Source organism: Passer montanus, unplaced genomic scaffold (assembly GCF_014805655.1).
Source record: "Passer montanus isolate IOZ18808 unplaced genomic scaffold, ASM1480565v1 scaffold66, whole genome shotgun sequence".
NCBI classification, from domain to species: Eukaryota; Metazoa; Chordata; class Aves; order Passeriformes; family Passeridae; genus Passer; species Passer montanus.
The window spans coordinates 627,406-649,951 of NW_024371704.1; the positions used below are offsets into that span (position 1 = coordinate 627,406).

General features: G+C 49.0%; 1 protein-coding gene across 1 annotated transcript; it reads right to left on the bottom strand.

The window, feature by feature from the left end:
* Nucleotides 1–1,008: 1,008 nt before the first annotated feature.
* Nucleotides 1,009–20,825, bottom strand: ATIC (5-aminoimidazole-4-carboxamide ribonucleotide formyltransferase/IMP cyclohydrolase). The gene is made up of 16 exons (XM_039728690.1): nt 20,704–20,825; nt 20,181–20,307; nt 18,966–19,042; nt 17,836–17,902; nt 15,460–15,548; nt 13,734–13,885; nt 13,456–13,612; nt 12,145–12,270; nt 11,947–12,054; nt 10,635–10,720; nt 9,463–9,552; nt 8,382–8,510; nt 7,440–7,532; nt 2,756–2,938; nt 1,781–1,936; nt 1,009–1,321 (listed from the first exon to the last, which is right to left on the bottom strand). The coding sequence occupies exons 1-16, from the start codon at nt 20,723–20,725 to the stop codon at nt 1,202–1,204; spliced, it is 1,782 nt and encodes a 593-aa protein (XP_039584624.1). The 5' UTR covers nt 20,726–20,825; the 3' UTR covers nt 1,009–1,201.
* Between the last annotated feature and the right edge of the window lie 1,721 nt (nt 20,826–22,546).

The following is a 22,546-nucleotide window of genomic DNA, read 5'->3' on the forward strand; positions in this document are numbered from 1 at the left end:
TGGAAATAATCCATTGTAGAGATCAGAAAAGACAAAATGATCCATTGTAGAGATCAGAAAAGAGAGGACTTTGCTCCCTTTCAGACTGGAGCAGGGGCAGAGGGAATGACTGTTAAAGGAAAACTGGTGTGTGGACTGTGGTACCTTAAATAACTCACCTAGGAAGTGTCTCTTTGTTTTGCTCCATTTCAACCAGTCTGGATCAAACAGACAATCAGGTAAAACAAAATACATGGCCACAGTCACAGCAAGTCAGCAGCACCCCCAGATTTCCCCTCTCCCAGGTCCATCTCCCACCTGGGCAGCCCTGTTTGGGCCAAGGACACAGTGCACAGTCCCTGCTCTGCACCAGCTGAGCCCACAGAAGTGATTACTGAAAAACTCTGGGCTGCTCTTGGGCAAAACTGAACAGATTTTATAAAATGGAACCAAAAAGAGAAAATCCCTTTGGAACAGGCAAAGGGATTGCCAGCAAAAATGTGTCTGGGCTCATCCTGCACTTCTCTCACTGTGCTCCACATCCTCACTTTGCTTTTTCCCTGACTTAAGCTCAAATCTGCTTAATGCAAACTGCAGACAGCAGAGAAGGAAGTGGCTCCAGACACTTCCCCCTTCCAGCCTGTGAACTCTGCTCTGCTCCCAGTACAGGGACAGGCCTGTCAATGGGTCTTGTACCTTGGAGAAAGCACTGGCAAGGCACAGAGTGTAGGGCAGGACTCGGAGCACCAAACCCCAGAGTGCCTCGTGCAAAGGAGCTGCTCCCCTCTCCTCCCAGGGAAGAGGATAATGGATTAGAAGTACCTGCTGACTGAAAAAAACCCCACCAACTCAACTCGTCAGGACAATGCAGGTCTTTATCAGTTCCATGAGAGCAGAAGCCAGGCTTTCACACCACTCCACAGGCCCTCTATTGAATTAGTACAGTCTGGACCATAAAACCTACCTCAAAAATAACCCTTTTTCCTGAGGACACAGAATTTGGGTGACAGGGACCACACAGACAGCAGGTAGCTAAGAACTGTATGTTTATTTGCAAAAGAGACTGCTTTTCTACACTGGAAGCCAGCTTGTACCTCTTCCCTCTCCCTGAACACGGGGAAAGGCTCTTCCCAGAGTGACCAACTCTTGCTAAGCACAGGCTGCAGGGCCTCCCAGTTACACCAGTGCCATCTGGCTGCTGGTGAGGCCGTGCCCAGAGGGCTCAGTGGTGGAACAGACGGAGGTTGGTGTGGATGAGGGTGATCCCCAGCTCGTTGCAGGCCTCGATCACGACATCGTCGGCAGCCGAGCCCGACGGGGCGGCGATGAACTGCACCCCACTCTGCACAGACAGGGCAAGGATCAGAGGATGGAAACCCAAAACCCCCCTCAGAAGGAGCTGGCAGTCCCAGCTTTTCATCCACGTCCCACTGAACAAAGGCTTCCAGTCCCAAAGATGCTCTTTAAGGGAGCAGGGAGTTCTCTCTGCTGCTCAGAAATAACCCTAAAATGGTTCCTTTGGAAGCAACAGCCCTTGGCTTGCTACTCCTAAATGGTTTAATAAACTTAATCCTCTATTCATCCCAAATCAACAAAATGAGCAATGCCTGGATAATTACTGTCCATGTGAGAGCTGTAACCAGCAGGAACATCCTTCCCAGGATCTGCTATCCTAGCACAGGGATTTTGCTCAGCAGTGCACACAGGATAAAAAGGACAAGCTTGGGCTGCACAGCCATTCCCCAGGAGCCACCCCAGCCTCCTGGAGCCACCCCAGCCTCCTGGCCTGCCATGGCCTTACCCGCTTGGCTCTGTCGACGTTATCCCTAAAAGGGAAAAAGGCATCAGAGCTGAGGGACACAGCAGACAGCTTGGCAATCCACTGCTTCTTCTCTGCTTCTGTCAGCTGCTTGGGCACCTCTTCAAACATGGCCTGCCACTTCACCAGGTCCTCATCCTGCAGGCACGAGAAGGCAGCTCAGCCCCAGAGCACACAGCTCCCCCAGTTCCCTGCCAGGGGGATGAGTGATGGCCTCCCTCCAATCCCAGGATTTCTGCTCCATGACTCTGCTGCTGGGAACTTCATACCAGAGGGCTTAAAACACATCACCACCATCAGCTCTTTCTGCATCCTTTTAACTCCTTCCCTCTCCTCACCACAGGACCTGAGGGATTCCTTCTCTCCCTCCTGAATTCCAAGATGCTCTGCCTGCAGTGTGCTGCTCCATGAATGCCAGCAGGCATCTGGTAAATGACTTAACAGCAGCTCAGTTTATGATTCACCTTCTGAAACAGCAACTGATCCAGTTCTTACCCCTTTAAACAAGCAACTGTCACAAGGTGATTCACAAGGCTCCTAATCCAGCTCTTGGCTTTTGATACTTAAAAAGGAGATACTATTTTGTTGTCTCACTATGGCCTGTAACGGGAAGGTCAGAATTTTGGATGAGAATCCAAAGTGCCACACAAACAAACAGCTCTGTGTGAGAAGGAGCCACTGACAGGGCAGGGAGAACTGGAACACCAGCTGGAGCTTTAACCCATCCTCTCTGCTGGGAAGAGCCAGCAGCTGAAGCCAAGCTGCTCACCGAGGCACAGGGCAGGCTCCAGCTCCCGGGGCTGTGGCTGCAGTAGGGGAGGGACAAATCAGGACACTTGGCCAGCAAATGACCTTGGGGGATGGATCACCATCATGAATGGATGCCAGCTCTGGAGTCACCCATTCCAACACCCCCCGGGCGTCACTGGTGTGGCAGGAGCCGTGCTGAGCGCTCACCTCCCCGATGGTGCCGGTGACGTACTGGTCGATGGCGTTGGAGACCTCGGCCCTCTTGACGCCCGCCTTGAAGCGCATGGCCAGCACGCGCGGGTGGTGCCGCAGCCACCAGCTGTTGGCCTTGTCCCCGGCCAGGCGCGTGCAGTGGATGCGCGACTGCTGCCCCGCGCCGATGCCGATCACCTGCAGCAGCACACGGGGATCAGAGCTGCGGCACACACACCTCCCCCAGGTGAGCTGCTCCTCACCCAAAGGAGGTGGTGAGGGGGAGGAGCACACCTGCCTGCAGGCCTGATGCTGTAAGTTGCAGCTGTTTGTGCTGCTAGCTTCCACAGCTCTTTGGAGCTGACAGTCACGCTCAAACACTGGTGTTCTTTCACCCTCCTAAATAACACAGCCCCAGCCACCAGTCAAAGCCTTAACCTCAGGAGAGGGACACAATTACGGCTTCCTGCCTCTTCTGGAAAGGGGCACTTCAGTCAGAGTGCCCAGGGCACCCAAACCCCACCATCTCTGTGCTGGGTCAGGCACAGAGCTTAACCACATCAGCTGAGAGCAGTTTGTCTGGCAAGGCTGATAAGGAAGTAAACCCTCTGCTCACTCAGGAACTGCTGGTCGTGGCACTGTGACACCCATGGATTGTCAAGGCCCTGCAGCTACCACACATCTCCTATGCTGCCACCTGCCAGAATCCAGGCTTTTTGAAATAGCTGCTGCTAACCCTGTTTAGCAGCACTTGTGCTTGATCTCTAACAGATGAGCAAAATCCACACACTGGTTTCATGTCAAGGAAGCTGCTATGAAAGCACAGCACTGGCTCAGCTGCTGCAGCCAGACCCAGCCACCAGGGATGTCAGACCTGGGCTGGTAACTTTTGTCCATCCTGTGGGTCCCACTTCCCACTCCTGCCATTCCAGTCTGGAGATCTGACAGGAAACGAGTCTCTCCCATCATTTCCTGCTCAGCCACAGCTGAACTGTCTCCAGACTGTTCTCCAGGGACGCAGTGCTGAGGCCTGAGGTGCTGGCCAGGGCCTCAGAGTTCCCAGCTCAGACTGGGACAGATGGTAAAGCCATAAGTAGCAGGCTGCCCTCAAAGAATGACTCATTTGTCTTCCCATTCATCAGGACACAGTGACTTCACCTCTTACCAGAACCATAAAACATTCTGCTGGATCCTGTTCCCCCAAGGAGCAAATGAAAGGCTTGGGAAGCTTGGGCTGCTATCAGATATAATCTGTTCTGCCACAACTGAAGTCACCAGTGTGCAATAAACCCACAGGGATATTGGTGGTACCACAAACACTGGACAGACACAGAGTTTCTTACAGTTCAGTGGCACCTTGCCCCTGACAAACACTGCTGATGTCCAACCTCTGCTCTCAACCCACCCACTTACACCTCCAAGGGACCCTGGACCCACAGGAGCTGGACAGCAGCTGCACACTGGTGTGTTATCACTTCCACAGAGGTTTATCCTCCCTCCCTGCACCAAGGAGAGGGCTGCCTGTGTCCCACAGCACACAGGAACTGCCACCCAGCCCTTCAGAGTGGGACTAGCAAGGCTAGGCTAAGGCAGGCATTTTAGCTGGGGATGCAGGTGTTGGAGAGTACCCCAGACTGACTGCTGCTAGCTGGGGCCAAAGTACCATGAAACATCCCCAAGTTTCTAATGTTGGGGTGTCCTGTGCCCTTTCCCAGCCAGAATGGTGTCTCAGTCTTCATCATGTCCCTGTGAGCTGTGGCCTGGCACTCCTGTGATGGAATAGGGTGCTCTGCTGCCTGTCAGCATCCAAGAACCTTTCTAAAGAGCCTTTTCCTTTCCTCTGTGGACTACCCAAAGGATTTCACTTTTTTGTGACCTAAATTTTGTCAAGAGATGAGTAACTAAATTTTGGCTTGCATTCAACAACTCGTAAAAGGCAGGGACTTTGTACTTCAGCTGATCAAAGTGATGCAGCCTGTAAATTCTTCACAAGCATCCCCACATCTGCAGAGCTTTATCTGTAACACTGCTTCAAGCCATTGTTTTGCCTTTTTTTTCAAAGCACAGGTTTTGATGGAACACTGCTGGGGAAGATTTTCTCAATCCAGCCTGGAATTTCTGGTCTAAAGAAGAGAAATCAGTAGGTTTTAGCTTTTCTGCTTAATAACACAACCTTTAGACTTGTACCTGCATCTCCCCTCACACTGGCCTGCACCTATTCCCTGCCTTTTTCACTTTATAAAATCCTTCTTCCTACACCTCATCACTCCCTGCCCCACATGGTGCCCTTCCCCCCCAACAAAAACACAGCCAAACCTTCAAAATCCTCCACAAAGGAGCCATTCCCCCCTTTCCTACAGAAAAATTAATTATGTTTCTTTCAGAGCCTCATCTCCTGGGAATCCAAAAGTGCTTAAGCAGAGCCTATTAAGTGTGAGCAGTGAAAGGAGACAGCAGCACAGGGTGAGTAGAAAAAAAAATAAAAACCTATCACTTAATAGAAAAAAGATTGGGTGAAAATTAAGAATTACTTGACTAAGAACACTTTGATTCACAGGAGAGTCAAACACACTCCATGGCTGGAATGCTGTGCAACAGCACAGAGTGGATGAGATGGATAATGCCCAAAGGATTCTTGCAAAATGATCCAGACTGGTCTGGGTTTACTCAGATTTACCCTGGATAATGAATGAAAACAAAAAAACCCTAAAGACACTTGGAAATATAAAAATCTAATAAAGGACTTGACCATTGGGAAGACAAACAAAACAGGGAAGTCACTGGGAAAGCATAAGGTAAATTAACAGTTTTGCTTTATGGCACTGTACAGAGAATAAAGAAAGAATAATTTTAAATTGCTAATTTAAAACATGATGGTGCCATTAAAGCAAGTGTAAATCAACGTGGTACAAGCTGAAAGTCAGCCAGAACAAGTGGAAGTGTTTATTGCAATTAGTGGCAGCTGGCTTCCTGCAAATGCAGTGACACTCAGGTCCAGAATGCTTCCCACTCCACACCTTCCTGAATGCACTAACACAGCCACCTTGCTGGAAGGGCTGATGTCTCATACAGCAGAGATTCCCTAGGCATCCCCATTTCTTAGGGAGGCTGAAATACCTCCTGGAAAGCAAACTGGACTTGCCAGGCTTGGCTGCTGTAACCCAGTCCAGGTGAGACCCTGGAGGAGCAGATGAAGAGCAGCAATGTGGAAGGTGCTTTCCACATGAAATCTGCAAGCCCCCTGTGCAGCCCAGCCAGCTGAGTCCCTGCCTGCCCAGGCTGCTCCCTCCTGCCCCTCCTTCCATGTGGTACATCCATTACCACACACACTGGAAACATCTGCAGCACCACGCTCAGCCCAGACCTGCAAAAGCACTGAGGAGAGTGGAAATTGCTGCTGTGATGAGGGGAAAGGAGCAAAGACAGGGACACCTTTGTTCTGGGGCTATGGGATCTAACACTGCTGAGTGCAGAAAATCATTTAAAAACAACAAAAAAACCCAAACCAACCAAAAAACCCCAAGATAAAGCAGAATAAAAGACAACTGCTGGATCTCCAGAGACATCACCTGAGGAACCACAGAGCACACAACCCCAGGAAGTCCTGTGAGACAGCACTGCAGCCTCTTCAGGCTGTACCAACAACCTGACAAACACATCAGTGCCAATGGAGAGCACTGCAGCTCAGCCTCTACCTGTAGGGTTCACTCTTTGATCCATTTTGCTGATTTATGCTGCACTAAAGCTCAAAAACATTCTGTGTATTTTCCTTCTGTATTTTTTTAAGCAATCCAGGCCTACTGAAAAACTTCCATGGAGAGCAAAGAGCCAGCTAAACAGCACCATTACAAGATGATCTGCTGGGCAACAATACAACTTTCAGTATATTTATATCAACTTTTAGAGAAATTATTTAGGCTGAGCACCTGGTGACAACTTTGAAAGAATGGACTATTTAAAAATTCAAGATTCAAACTGAAAGAGGGGAAGTTTAGGTTAGGTGTTAGAAAGAAATTCTTCCCTGTGAGGGTGGTGAGGCCCTGGCACAGGCTGACCAGAGAAGCTGTGGCTGCCCTGGAATTGTTCCAGGCCAGGCTGGACAGGGCTTGGAGCAGCCTGGAATACTGGAAGGTGTCCGTGGCAGGGAGTGGAATGAGATGGGCTTTAAGGTCCTTTCTGACCCAAAACCTCTGTGTGACCATATGATTCATAATCCAAATTACACATTTTATAACGCCCCTATAAATTCCAACATCCATCACCAGCTTTTTAAAAAAGTACAGTCAGGGAAAACAGAAGATTCTATTACCCCAGAGGAGTGAAAAAAGAAAGCATATCTAATCTTTCTAAGGAAAAAGTGAAAACAAAGAAGCATTTGGACAGTCAGAATCCAAATGGAATTTCCTAAGGCTCTACACTGACTACAACATACCCTGAGAAAAATATGTGAAAGAACAGAGTAGTTAGCAAGAAATGACTCAAGGCCACAGTGCAGAAGCCCATAAGAACTTTTCCAACCCCACCAGTGAATGAGCCAGCCCTGCCATGACCACAAAAAAACAGCAACAAGGTTTTGAAGCAGCACCTTGAGAAGCAACTGAAGGGCAGCTCCTCTGGCCCTGCTCAGCAGCTCCCCAGGTGCTGGGGGGTTTTCCAGGGCTGTGAGCAGGGGGTGGGGAGCCCTGCTGCAGCTCCCTACCTGGCCATCCTTGGCGTAGCAGACCGAGTTGGACTGGGTGTACTTGACAGCGATGCTGGCCACGATCAGGTCCCGCACCGCAGCCTCGGGCAGCTGCAACAGAGCACCACTGTCAGCACCACCCTGGGCCACACACAGGGAAAACAAGGCAGCTTGGCCAATTACCAGCCAGTTTTGTTCAGATTAAAACCCATAAATTATTGGTTTGGCAGCTGATCTCCCAACTCGCAGGGGTAAGACTCAGTCTCATGTGGTTCCATCACTGGCCTTCAGCCTGAAAACTCCTCTGCATTTCATGCCAGCAGGGGTGCTCACAGGCAAAAAGCAGGACCACAACAATTAGAACAGCTCCCAAAATCTGTATTATTTTTAAGTTCCATTCCTAATTTAGGAAAACTATTTTTATTACCTCAATGTCTGAACTTGCTTCTGAGCCCATGACTAATTGTGTGCTCATTAATGTCTGATCTCATTCTCATTAAAAAAAACAGAGACAAAGAAATCACTGAAAACTTTCTGGTGATGTGGGCTCTAATTGCTGAGCAATTGCAGCCAGGCCAGAGTTTATACAACACCATGCACACAAAAGGGTGAGGTAAACAATGAGTCAGGAGATGTGATGGATCCTTAGCATATGGCTGTCTCACCATAAAAAATTGCACATGACAGCTTCCTGTTTACAAAGAGTATTTACAAATATTGTGGTAGTCTGAGATAATGGGAAAGGTCCAGCTCCTCTTATTTATCCAAGGAATCAAAACAAAGGAAAGCTACCTTGATTTACTCAAGTATATTAGGTCCAGAAAGTTTATTAAGAGCCAGTTAAACCCTATTAAAATAATTTAGGAGCTCTTGAAATTGCCCAGTGGTAAATCCCCTGCTGAAGGCACAGCAGCTCATTCACTCCAGGTGCCTTTAAGCTCATGCCTCTCCCACACTCACGTTTTTGTTCTTGGTGACAATGTTCTTGAACAGCGAGCGGTCGATGACCGCGTTGTTCCTCTTCTGCATCAGGTTCAGGCCGTAGAGGGTGCGCACCTCCAGGTCATCGGGCTCGTACTGGGGATCCATCTGACAGCCAAAGACAGCCCAGTAAGGCACCTTCACACCAAAACCTACAGTTTCACAGCTTCCACACAGAAGGGAAAAACATGCACACACACACAGAGCCTTCCAGAGAAAGGCAGGAATATTTGGAGCTGCTTCCTACATGCCTCCAGCTACACCTCCCAGCCCTCTGTGCCATTCAAGGACAGTGAATGTGATTCCTTCCAGAGCTGCACTCTCCATCAGAAGGCAACATCCCCATCCCAGCTGGAAGCACAATTAATTTACATTTAATTTAACCCAGGGATCAGGTTAACTGGAACTGTGACACTGCACTCAGGTCCACCCATGCATGGCCTTACTCAGAATTCGGGGAGCCCTAGCTGAGGTTTCAGACAGGAAACAACCCAGACTAAGGTGACCAGCTCTAAATAGGAGTGTACACATGCTTTATGTGGTTTTCCTAATCCACTAAAATGTTTCAGACCAATCTTCCTTAGCACTGCTCTGCATTCAGCCCTGAAGACACAGGCTTCACCAACGTGACCTCATCCTTGCGAAGTTAATTGAATTCCAGGAGGTAATCAGCTGCCAAGACTGTCTGCAATTTCATTCCTTCTTGCCTGGAGCTCCTGAGCCATCTTTCTCCAGCTCCCCTGGCAGCTACACTACAATTGCAACTTCAGCTAAGCCTTGGATTTTCTTTTTGTGATGCTATAGTGATGTTCTCTGCTCATTTGTCTCTCACAGGCAGCAGAAATAGGATTTGACAGCAATCTGTGATCCCTGAGTCATGTTCACCAAAACTGGGTGATTTCAGAGTCCCAACAATCACTGCAGGAACTAGGAAGGCACCCTGACACTGGCTTGACCACAGAATATGAATACTGCTTGACAAGCATGCTGGCTGCAGTGTGTGAAGGTCCCAAGGGTCTGTGCTTCCAGCTCCACCCCTGACTGGAGCAGGGGTACAAACCTGCAGGACACAGTAAGCACCATTCTTCTTTTTGGAAAGGATTTTGAGAGCTTCTTCCTCATAGCCAGGAGCCACCACACCATCAGACACCTGTGACACAGAGAGATTTCAGCTTCCACAGGAGAAAAATGAAACAGGGGCTAAGCCTGAAAGCTGCACCAGCCATTTCCTGCACTGAAGACACACTTCTCTCTGTATCCTACAACAGCAAAAGCACTGTTACAGTATGGGTTTCAGTCCTGGAAACAAAAACCAGCAGAGCATTGTGAGCTCCTGGCAGAAGTTAGTAAAAAGCATCCCACATCCCTCCACTCAGAATGGAACTAATAACTAATATCCTCCTCCAGGGGGAAACAGCTTGACCATGACATCCCCACTTCTCAGCCCTAACAGTAAACGTGGCTTAAAATCCAATAAATCCTTATTGCAACAGTGACACTCCTGAGAAGGCAAAAACCCTGGAAAAAGAGCTGTTAAGAGCATGGAAAATGAGAGTTTACATTCATCAGTGCCAGAAGTAATACACAACTTCCACATTTGTTCCTTACAGTGTGGGTGAGGTTTTTCTCATTTTCTAACAAAATTTCTAAAAATTTCTCACAAACCAGCTAAATATGCTCTTCCACTTGCTTGGCATCATAAAATCACAGAATGGTTTGGTTTGGAAAAGGCCACCTCACTCCATCCTCCTGCTGTGGACAAGGACACCTCCCATTAGAGCAGGCTGCTCCAAACCTAAAAGACTCTGTGATTCCATGGAAAAAGCACAGCCTGGGAAGTGGCAGGTAGGAAGCTATTTCCAAATTCCTGCCTTGGGCAAGGGGCTGGCCATCAGCAATGCAGTCCTTCTTTTCTCCCATGACAGCTGCTCAACCAGACATTTGTGACAGCCTAACCAGGGCTCCTTTCCTGAGGTTTGCAATCATCTTGTGGAAAGCAGCATTGCCAGCTCTGCTGTTTCACAGGCTCCAGGTGATAATTGGTAGGGAAAAAAAAGGCATCAAAAGACTGGTGAAATTCTGCACTCCAGCTCACAGGATGACACAAACAGCCCATAAAAAATCCTCTTGGTAAAACGGGTCAGTTTCCAACAAAAAGGCTGTTACAAACCAATGGCTGCATCTGAAATGATTCTGCTTGACACCCTGGAATGATGTGCTGCTGTCACTGACCTCTCTGGAGATGATCTTGGCAGTAGCCACGTCACAGACATCAGACAGGGCAATGAAGTCACCAAAAGAGGACATCCGATCAGCACCTGAAAAATCCTGATTTTACTCACCTGTCAAACTTCAGCATCAGACAAAGAACACTCTCCACTCCTACAGTCCAGTCAATTGCTGTGAGAGCTAAGAATTTAATCCCACAGAAAAAAAAAAAAAAAAAACCAAAAAAGAGGCCATAAAAGCAACAAGGGGGAAAAATCCTACCTCAAACACATGGACCTTTAAACATTCCCATAGTTCAGATATTCTTCCTTCTTCACTGCCTCTGTCAAAGCTCTAACTCTGTAATGACTACCTCCAGCACTGCAAGCAGCCCAGCTGTACCCTTGGTGGCAGGAGGACAAGGAGAGGCAAGGCTCACACAGAAAGATATTAGATGGGAGACAGTTGGAAAAAGAGGAAAGCTTTTAGGTGGTTATGCTCCCACCTGGCTTTTCCTGCAAGAAAGCAGATCCAGAAATGTGGCAAATTTTTTCTTCTTTTGTTTTAAAATAAGTATTTTCTATTTAATGGCATAGTTAAGGTGAAATCAATTCCCATCACAAATGCTCCACTACTCAGGAAGGTCAATTCTTCTGTCCCTGCCATTCTAAGGGTTTCTTTTTCTAGCAATCATGCAATGGTTTTGTGAGAGCAACATTCAAAGGTGGTCTGTGAAAAATGAACCCAAGCCAACATGCTCCTTATCAAGTCTGCCTTGTTTTTTGTAATCTCTGCAGATTTTCTAAGAATGCCATGGAAAATGAGAGACATAGCAAAGTATCTCAGCTAAGCAGAGGAAGCTGGTTTTCTTTACATTTTTAGCTTTTTTTTGGTGAGCTCTGCAGTACAAAAGCATTTAAAAAAACCCCATCAAATACCAGACAGAAACATCTCTACTCAAGTTAAATATTCCTGAGCAGCCCAATGCTGAGTGTGCTACCAGTGTTACTGTTTATCCAGATCCTTTAGTCAAAGCCCCATATATATATGTGTGTGTGTGTATGTACAAATTTAAATTTAAAAATATATAATCTTACAGGTCTTCTGTGTTCACCAAGGAACAGAACCCAAACTAGTTTTAGCTCTTTGGAACCATATGCAAGGGCTGCTCTCTTGGAAAGCAACTTCTGACAGGCAATCAGGAAGATCCTTATGGGGAAAACCCCTCTGGAGGAGGAGTGTGGTGCACAGGGAAGAGCAGGGCAAGAGTTGAGGATGCTGCTCAGGTGCTGAGCCCCGAGCTCAGCTCTTTGCTGTGGTTATTTGCAGCCCTCACCTCTGCTCCGGGCGTAGGCAGAGGCCAAGGGCGTCAGGGTCTTGTGCAGGTCGTGCACCATGCACACTTGGGCCTCCTCCTCGCTGAGCGGCACTCCAACAGCAGCACCTAGTGGGAAACACGAGCCAGGGCACTCCAGCTGCCCGGGCCTGCCCCGGGCCTGCCCCCAGAGCCGGGGAGGAGCAGGGCCCAGCCTACCTGCGGGACTGACGTGCTTGAAGGAGGCTGCGGCCGGAATGCCCAGAGCCTGCCTGAGCTCCTTCACCAGCTGCCAGGCATTGAGGGCATCGCAGAGGTTGATGAACCCGGGGGAGCCATTCACCACTGCAAACACAGCACAGGGACACGTGAAGGCAGGCAAAGCCCTCTCCCCAGAGCCTGGAGAGCCAGCACAAAGGATTTCCCCAGAGAGCACTCAAATCACTCCAAATTCTTCTTGTTCAATGACCCTGGCTCCTCAGCAACTGGTGGAGTGCCCAGAAATCCACACCAAGAGGAAAGGCCACTTACAAGTCTGCTCTCAAAACGTTTTGCTCTGGCCCTGAAAGAACTGCTTGTACTGACACGGCAGCACTATGAGCATTTCAGGAGACTGGAGAACAAAAGATCATTTCAACAATAATCCAGATTCAGGAGGAGTGAGCATAGTGTTGCTCTGCTGCCATACTGGCAGGCAGACTTGCAAGCAAATCAATCTCCAGTGCAGGAATGGAAAAGCTTCCTAAGAGGTCCCAGAACTGAAATGGGGAAAATGCTGCAACACAAAGCTTCACTGCTTATTCAGCAGGACAATGCCCACACACATTGAAAGCAGTCTCAAGAACAAGAGTGGCCAGACTTTCCCTCCAAAACAGGGTTTTCCCTCACTACAACCATGCTGTGGCAAGTGGCACACCCTTGTAAAACAGCATAGAGATACACCAGACCTGTCCCAAATTTTCAAGTGGAACTAGTATCCCTTCCTGCTGCCACCATCAGCAGAAGCAGCATTCTACAAACCCAAGGTAATAACCCCCCTGCTCAAATCCATCAAAGAAAGAAAGACAAAAAAAAGAACAAGACCAATTTAAACCTAGAGAAAAACAGCTAGGTTTCTAGGCAGAGTAAACTGACACAAAAAAAGGGGGAAGATACTAAACAAAGAAACTTGCAAGTAGAAAAGCATCTTAAAAAGATGACGAGGTTTTCCTTTGCAAAATCAGGATCTAATGTCATGCAGAAACTACACTACATAAATCTGTTCAAAGCACCTTGGACACACAATCTTACAGAAACAGAGAATATGGAGTTGCAATTGATCTTGTGGGGCTCAACAATGCAGATTTCCTGTCTCACACAGCTCAACTTTTAACTGCAAAGTTAGTGCCACTCAGCAACAAAGTCTCAGCAACAAAGCAGCTGTCCATCCCCTGGACTAAGGAACAAGATGCTCTTTCAAAGACATGTCCAAGCACCTCCACTCCCAGCTATCCCAGAGCTCCCTCCAGGCCAGCAGAGCTGAGGCCTCACCTGTCAGGGGCAGTTTGGGGCTCGTGGTGTAGAGCTGCGCAGGACTCTGGTGAGGGTTCATGCCGTACCTCAGGGGCAGCTGCGACACTCCCTTGCTGTACTCCTTCCTGAAGTAGTCAGAGATGGCTGCATCGTACTGAGCAGTGTGGGTGAAGGCCTGGGGACACAACAGGGGACACTTGTCAGCTTAGAAACATCACCTTACAGAGGATTTGGTGTTTAAAGGGGTAAAGAAGCTCTTTCTACACGAGCCTTGCCCAGCCCTGAACGTGACCAACCTTAAGTGCCAGCAGCCGCCGGGTTTCCATGGCAGTGTCTTTGTCCCTTGAGGCTGCCATCTCTTTAGCTACTGCAGAGTAGTCTGCAGGGTCACACAGCACTGTCACACGGGCATGGTTCTTGGCAGCTGCCCTCAGCAAGGCCACTCCTCCTGCAAGAGAGGGGCACGGCATGGAGGGCTTCCCTCCTGGACACAGCACCACCCACCAGGAGCAGGGAGTGCTTCCCTTCTGGACACAGCAGCATCAGGGGGCAGGGAGTGCTTCCCTCCTGCACACAGCACCATCAGGGGCAGGGAGCAGTTCCCTCCTGGACACAGCAGCATCAGGAGCAGGGAGTGCTTCCCTCCTGGACACAGCACCATCAGGGGCATGGAACAGTTCCCTCCTGGACACAGCACCATCAGGGGGCATGGAGTGCTTCCCTCCTGCACACAGCACCATCAGAGGGCACAGATGAAGCCAGGAGGGGACGAGCACCATCACTCCTTTGTGCCAGATAAATGTGTCCCCCATCTCCAGCACAGAGAGGGGTGAGAGTGCTCTTCAAAATGCTCAAGGCTGGTGGCTTTGACTCACTCTGCTGGTGAAGGTGCACACTGACTGGGCTTGGCAGACCCAGGCAGAGCTGCAGGGGCAAGGGAACAGGATGTGATGAGCAACTGGGTGTCTTGGTTTGAAATTTCCAACCTAAGACACTGAAGGGGCAAGAATGTCTTCTGACAGCACAGCCACATCCCAAAGAAGATGGCTGTCCCCACACATGGCTTAACCACCATCCTCTGCACACTGGGTCTGCAGAAAGATGTGCTTTCATGCTGCTACACAACAGAGGTTCCCAAATGTCTCTGCAAATAATAATGACTCTTGCCCAGGTCCTCTGTGTGAGATAAAATGCCACACTTCTCCCTTCAGTCTGACTGCACTGCTATTGCAACTCTTTAAATCATACAAGATAGTAGGCTGCTGCAAAGGAAAAGTAGAGGTTGGCATTGCTTCATGCAGAGCAAGTATTACTCCATAAAACATTTAATAGAGAGCTCTGCTGGGCATCATTTGGACTAAACTACTGCAAGAAAATCCAATCCCACTCCAAGCACATGGCACAGAACTGTGCCTGTGCTGTTCACAGGCTGCCAAGCAGAGATGCTGCAGTGAAGGCACAGCAAGCCTTTGGGGTTAATAACTAGCAGCAGGAGCAAACATGCTAATGTCCAAAGCAGGAGTCCATGCTTCCCACCTCAGCTCCTGAGTACTCTCCCACATATTCAGACCAACCCCTTCCCTTCTAATGGCCTCCTGCAGTGAAGTTCTCACTCATCCTCAGAGCACTTCCAGTGGCTCGGCTCTGCTCTCCAAAGCTCATGTCTTTTAAAATTTCTATTACACTGTCATGCTGCAAAAGAGATTTAGTGTGCTCTCCATGTTCCAGCAGGAAGCATGGTCCAGCTGGCCTTTCCTAGCACAGCTCCCAGGCTCCTTCTTTAGAGCAGTGCATGACTTGCCCCCCATGCAGCATGCCTTGCCAGCCTGTTATTGACACTTTAATTGCTCAAAAGCAACAAGGCTTACCCAGCTATGCCTTCAGCCTGCTCCTTGCAGCTCCTGAGCAGGCTTCCTTTACAGGTGTGCAAAGAACACCAAACAAAAAGAGAAGAGCTGAGACCACTCAGAGTTCAGAAGCACAGTCTGTCTGGAAAGCAGATTTGCTTTCCCTTCAACTTACCAATATCAATCTTTTCCACTGCATCCTGTACAGTCACACCAGGAGAAGACACGGTCTTCACAAAGGGGTACAGGTTGCACACTACAACTCTGAGAATTGAGGGGAGAAACTGGGTTACTCAGCAAGAAATAAAAGTGCCAAACTGGGCTTGGCAAGCACAATCACCAGTGATTTTATGGTCTTGTCCCTTAGACCAGGGACCAGTATAAAATGCTGTGGCCAAGAGTGGTGCTCAGCCCAAGGGCAAGTGATGGTACAGTGCGTTATAACATTCAACTGAACTCTGTGTATCAAACAATGTCAGAATCACAGCTTACAGCAACCAGATTGAAGGAGGAGCTTTTTCAAATGCAAGTGCCTAAATATAAGTGTTTAGTGATTTTGGTGCACAGCTTAAGCCATTTCAAAATGGGCTCTCAGCAATACCGAAAATGGGCATCCACCAATTCTCAAAAGAGAGTAAGCACCCAAGAAAGGTCCATTGCAAACAAAGTCCAACTAATCTAGTTTTCCACAACTTTTCCAAGAGCAGAAAATGACCTACATGTCACCTTGTGGACTTTTAAAATACCAACAATATATGAAACACGAGTGTGCAGCCCAAATGCCATAAAGCTTCTGTAGCACATGAAAGCAGGGGAGAAAATCTACTTTTCCCTCTCAAGCTAAGACTGGACCTTACTGGAATTAGTTTTTCCATCTGATCTAGAAGCAGGTCTGTATTCCAGCAAGCATGATGTAATAACTTGTCTGTCCCATCCTACCAGAGCCACAGGAAGTGCAGTGAAAGGAAAGATTTGTTCTGACCTTCACAAACAGGGTTTTTAATCCAAGAGAATTAATTTACTCTCTTGATCTGAGTACATGAAGGTGTCGAACTCCAAGGCGTGCTCAGTGTGGCACAGAACTGCTGTGGTGAGTACCCTTGTGTCCAACTTACAATATTCCTTTGTTCCCACTCCCTGTGATCTCCAGCAGAAGGGATAATAAGCTTCCAGGATGGCTTTCAGAACCCCCCGTGTCTCTCAATTTCCTACAATGTCTTTCACTGTCCCTTGTGTTTCTGATGCCCCCTTCCCCCTGATCCATTCATGCTCCTAACCTGCTGCAAACCCTCAGGAACCTGTGGACTTTAACACTGCTAATGCTTTTACCTGTGCAAACCAACACAATCAGTATCAGGCTTTCCTTCACTGACTTGGATATGCAAATTTTATGCAACTATGCAAAGGCAGTCCTGCTGAGGATCAGCTACTTCTGCTTTTTGCAAGAGAACCTGAATCCAAATTACCAGTCTGGATGCAAGTGCACCATAAGTCACTGATGTAAGGGCACATTATTCCCCCTGCAATTCAGCAGAGACTGCTTTAATATGCAGCATGCTCTGAAGAGCCACCACTGCTGAGCCATCTAAGAGGATTCCTGCGGTTTTAAATTTCAGGTTTTCAAATTCAGCCCAGAAATCCATCCATCAATTTCTAAAAGTAATTTTAAAACTCCAGATGCATTCTGGCCCACAGTCACACTGCACCTCCCACCCTGGCTACACCTACAATTTGCTATGTCCAGCTCAGCCATTTGCTTCTGAACCAGGAGCTACTCCCTGATGTACAAGTGGTTATTCACAAGCAGTAGCTGGATGCTAACACCAGTTAGTTACATACAGCCCCTAACTGCTCTGTGTGATTGAACTAAGTAAACACATTCTAACAAAAACTGAAAAAACCCTACACTTTGGTACACTAGTGCACAAAGTTTGTTACTTCAGCTTCTGGATGCAGCTCACTTGCTCCCAAGACAGCTCTCAAAGTTTAAGTTTTCTGTCTCTTATCTGTGTGTTTTCTGTCTGAACAAACGCAGCGTTCCTGACCCATTTTCCGTGTCTATTCTTTATTTATGTGTTGAAACTCAGTAAACATTATGCAAATATCAAAGGGTATATTTACTAAGCAAGCATTTCAAAATCAGGAATTGCCATCTGATCAGACACGTGGAACCAACCTGAGGGAAGATGAGCCAGCTTCAAAAGTACTGAACTCAACTCTGCAACACGTGTAACGTGGCCCTACGCTGACTGAGTGTAACGTGTCAAATTTCCCAGGGAACCAGCAGAAATTCAGACCTCTGAGCTCCCTGTGGAAACCACAACATCACTTTCTTGTTTCAGCTTTCTCTTACTACAAGTGGAGAAGAGGCTCCTTTAGAAAATTTTATTTTTAAATACACAGTATGTCCTGCCAGGGCAAAGAAAGGAGACTGCAGATCTGCTGGTGTGCAGAGGTTACAATTCCTACTGCTCCCCTTCCTTGGTGTTGACTGAGCTCTACTGTTGGTTTTTGATTACTGATGGATTGCATCACATCCCCCAACATTTACCTTACAAGGCTGAAATCCTGTTTCTTCATATCAGCATTATCCTCTGGAATATTGCGAGCCAAGATGCCTAGTTGCAAAAAAACCAGTGCATCTTCATTAACAAAAGAATTAAATCACCACCAGACTTTTAATTCAACATCTCCCTTCACACTGTGCTTTTGTCCTGAGCCCTTCTATCTGAATTTTTTTTCATTTTAGTTCAGACAGCACCCTCAGACCCTGCTCCTTTATTACAGTTTACAGTCTTTGGCTGATCAAATTCCATGCTAACAGGTGGAATGCTAAATCCCAGAGTACTCCAAATACTGACCAGCAACCTCAACAATGCACTTTCTAAGCACTCAGTTGCTACCCTTAAAAACAGAAACCATCATCAAGGACTTTGGAGGAGAGAAAAAGGGCGCCTGCCCTATGAGACAAGGGAAGCAAGAGAGGATGAGCAGTGCAGGTGGGGTCTAGGAACTCAGAGAAACATGAGGGTGGCAGGCTGGCACAGTGTGAGGAGCAGCACACTCCTGTGTCCAGGGTCAGGGGAGATTGTCTCCAGCCCTCTAGGAACTCAGAGAAACATGAGGGTGACAGGCTGGCACAGTGTGAGGAGCAGCACACTCCTGTGTCCAGGGTCAGGGGAGATTGTCTCCAGCCCTCATGTACGATGGGCAACAGGCTCCACTTGAGGTACCTCAAGCACAGCAGGAGGAGATGAAAGAGCAGATGCATTAACGTGCAGGCAGACCAGACATCAGAGACCCTCGCTGCTGAAGAGGAGTCAGAGAACATCAGAGCTTGCAGGAATCACCCCTAAAGCCCATGCTGCTGCGTTCCTTGTGCTGCACTCCAGACCCACCCACAGGCTAAACTCTGTGCAGCTGACTCTGCAGAGGCATTTACAGAGAAGATCTGTCACTTATAGCCCCAGGGAGAGAGCTCTGCTGGCTGCAGAGGTGCCAGCATTGCAACAAGGAGGTAATTCAGCCACCCTGCCCTTCTCCACCCCGTGGCTTTTCACCTCTCCTTCTGCTCCTGGAGCAAATCTGCTCTCATTACTTAGGTCTTCCACACAAAAGGCATCTGTCAACTCCTCCTTCCCACCCTCCCTGAGAGTGAAAGATGTATCAGCAGAAACATACCAGCATGGACGGCAGGATGAAGGGTTTTCACACGCCCGCCCAGCATCTCAGGGAAGCCTGTCAGGTCCGAGACATCTCTGCCCAAGAAGAAAACACATGTGCCATACTGACTTTATCTGGAGGTTAAATGACCAAAAGTAAAGAAAATGTACAGATTTCACTACAAAACCTCCCTATGCCAAAGGGGCAACAACTGCATCTCCCATGGATGGAAATAGAGTTCATGGGTCACACCTAACTAAGCAGCACAGCTTGAATACACTGGAATAACCAAGACAAGCAAACCCCAAGCCAAAATGTTTTACAGAGAAAATGGAAGGCCATGTGGGGGTGCCTCTCCCTCCCAGCTTAGTTTCACTCCTTGTGACTGTTTAGGGTGATAATAACAATAATGAGGGAAGGGGAAATGTCAGCATCCTTTGCTGCAGGCTTCACTGACAGCACAGCCAAGGAAATAAGTTAGAGACACAACCAAGGGCTGGGTAACAGCGAGCTCTGGAGGTGATGCAGATTCATGCTGATGTGTCCCAGGGGCCAACCACTGCGTTCACAGGGAGCACAAACAGAGTCACAGTCACCTACCCTGCCAAATACTTGACTTTTTTTCATCACTGCACTGAAACCCATTCTTATTTGGCCAGAGCTGCTTTTTTTTAATCACAGCATGGAAGAAACCAGAACAAATTTCCCCAGAATCATGGGCTAAAACAGCCAGTGATTGTATGTGACCTTTTTCCAACAGTGGATACATAACACTTAAAGGGCTCCATCTGCATTAAGTGATTGTGCTGGGAAAATTATTTGTGACCAGTGAACTCCAGTGAGCTTTAACATGTTCCTGACACATCCGTGCTGTCCCAGGACCAGGCAAAAAGATCAGCTTTCACCTGGCTGTGAGGAGCAGCACTCAGGGCAGATTAAGAACATCAAGGTAAGAGACTGTCCCATGGAAAAAAAGCTGGCTTGAGGCAGACAAGGAATCCAAACAAAAAGCTCCTCACAGTAACACTCCTCAGTCTCAGCCAACAGACCCGTACACAAAATGGTTCTGAAGTTTGCTTTGGGGCAAGGTTTTCTATTTTTGTTGTTGTTTTTGAAGGGAAGACTTCTTTCACACCAGCTTTCACTCATTTTTGTTCACAGAGAAAACAATGTAAGCAACCTCAGGGCCCAAGAGAGCATTTCTGGCGGTGATGTACAGGGGAGCGTGTGTACCTGACCGGCAAGCCAGCATCCCTCAGGGACTTGGCCGTTCCTCCGGAGGCAATCAAACCCAGGCCAAGCGCATTCAGGCTCTTCGCAAACTCCACCAGGTTGGTCTTGTCAGAGACGCTGAGTAAAGCTGGCGGGCGGGAAGAGCACGAGTGTTTGAGTTGTAACGGCGGAACACAGAAAACAACAGGATTAAGCTTTTATAAGTTGCGTAGTTTAGGAGTTCATGCCGTGCCAGGTGCCCGGGGAGGGAAGGGGAGCAGCAGCAGAGCCCCGCGGCTCTCCTCAGGGAAAGCCGCCCCTCATGCGAGGCCACGGCCTCAGGGCGCGGGCCCGATCGCCTCAGCGCCTTCCCGCTGGCCGAGCCGTGCCCCGGGATCGAGGGACACGCACAGCGCCCGCCCGCCCGCGGCCCCGCGCGGGAGCCGCCGCTGAGGCGCCTTCCGGGGCCGCCCTGCCCAGCCGCGCCGGCGGCCATGGCGGGGCTCTGCCCAGCCCTCAGGGACACCCGCCCGCCCCGCGTTACCGAGCTGCTGCCGCGCGGCCATGGCGCCGTCGGTGCGTGCAGGAGGGCGCGGAGGCCGGGAAAGGACGAGCGGCGGCGGCCCGGCGGGATTTGGGCGCACGGGGGCGGGAGGCGGAGGGGGCGGCCCGGGCGGGGCGGGGAATGGAGGGAGGCGGCGGTGGCGGGGTCGGGTGGCGGGCACGTGTTTTGTGGGACACACGCGTGTCCTGGCACGGTGAGGGTGCCCCGGAAGGTGAAGGTGCCCCGTGGATGCCCCGTGGTGTTGTGTGGGCGAGCGGGTGTTCCTGCTGCTCGGGGCGTGTGTGTGCACGACATGAGACACACACATACACATACACTCGTAAATCTGTGTGCATTGCTGTGTGTTCCGCACAGAGGTACATGTATGTGCACACACACGCATATATATACATATATACACTCGTAAATCTGTGTGTATTGCTAGGTGTGCACCACACCCACACAGAGGTACATGTATGTGCACACACACACACACACGCACATACAGAGTGTTTGGTGGTGGGAAGCCCAGCCTGGCACACAGGTGAAAAGTGAGGTGCAGGTGAGACAGAACCTCCTCACAGCGGAAGGTGGTGCAGTAAGGACCATTCATTTTTTCCAGGAGTACTGACAGGAGTTTCACCTGTGGAAAGTCCTCTCGCAGAGCTGCCACACAGGCAAAACGCTCATTTACGAAGCCTGAGGTAAAAAATCATTCGCAAATACCAAAATGATGCTTTTCTTTGTTTGCTTTTTATTTGTCTCCTTAAGGGGAGCTTTTTCCCCCTCTGTGGGCCTCCAAATTTCCTGATACTCCTTGCAAAAAGTGCTTTGTTTGTTTTCCTGCTGGCCTGTGGTTCGCAGGTAACACTGACTGAAGATGTTGGCTTTGACTGGTTAAAACCTCTGCTGTGCCCCTGTGCACCCCAGCAGGGCTCAGCTGCAGCACTGGGACTGCACACGGAGAGCTCTGCAGTTAATTTGCAGCACAAGCCCTGGCCCCACCTGGTAATATTGAATCAGCAATTATGTCAGCACGGGCAGGCATCCCTGCGTACTTCTGTCACGTTTTCATCAGCCACACAGGGGTTCATTTACACCTGCAGCTCCCAGAGCACTCAGGCTGCGTTAGGCTCTCCACTCGCTTTACAAGAGAAGGAATAAATGGAAGTTTTTAGCTCTTGCAGGCAAAAAGGTGGGAAGTGCAAGGAAAAGTGCAGCTGGAAGGCCCAGACACTTGGCTGCTGTGATTTGTGAGTCTCTGGGCTTGGGCAGGATTGTCTGTGTGAGGAAGAGTAAGCCAGAAATACCAAACTTACTGAATAAACCCAGTGTGTGTATTACTCTCAGTAGCAGCTAGTGACAAGCAGCAATAAATTCCTGCTCAGAGGGTGGCTGGGGCCAAATGAAAATATGCTGTTAAATGGTACGTGAGCACTATCATTATGAACATACACACTTTGGAGAGAATAAAAATTGTGCACAGAGTACAGCTGATTTGGTGATGATGGATGTACGGGCAAATGAACAATTTGACAGAGCACTGCATTTTTGTCCAACTTTGGAGTGACTGTGTATTCCAGCAGGGTGCCTGGTGGCCCTGTCAGCCTGTGTACAAGGACAGGGATGCTGCTGCCTTCAGACAAACAGTGGGAGGGACGTTATCAGGGTCAATAGTGGCGTTGGCTCCGTTGTCTGTCCAGCAGTTCATTGTCCCTTGGCACCTGAGGTGAGGTTTCTGTTTGTGCAGGAGTGGCAGGGGGTGGTTTGGGCTTTATCCCTGTCCCTGCACAAGGAGGACATGGAGCTATTGGAGCCAGGTCAGAGGAGGTCGCCAACATGA

What these genes read in the sequence shown, in the direction of transcription:
- ATIC (XM_039728690.1), bottom strand. Translation starts at nt 20,725, where the DNA reads ATGGCCGCGCGGCAGCAGCTCG. An exon ending in TCATCCTGCCGTCCATGCTG is followed by an intron (nt 17,903 to 18,965) that starts GTATGTTTCTGC and finishes TTTTGCAACTAG; the next exon opens with GCATCTTGGCTCGCAATATT. An exon ending in CCAAGATCATCTCCAGAGAG is followed by an intron (nt 9,553 to 10,634) that starts GTCAGTGACAGC and finishes TCTGTGTCACAG; the next exon opens with GTGTCTGATGGTGTGGTGGC.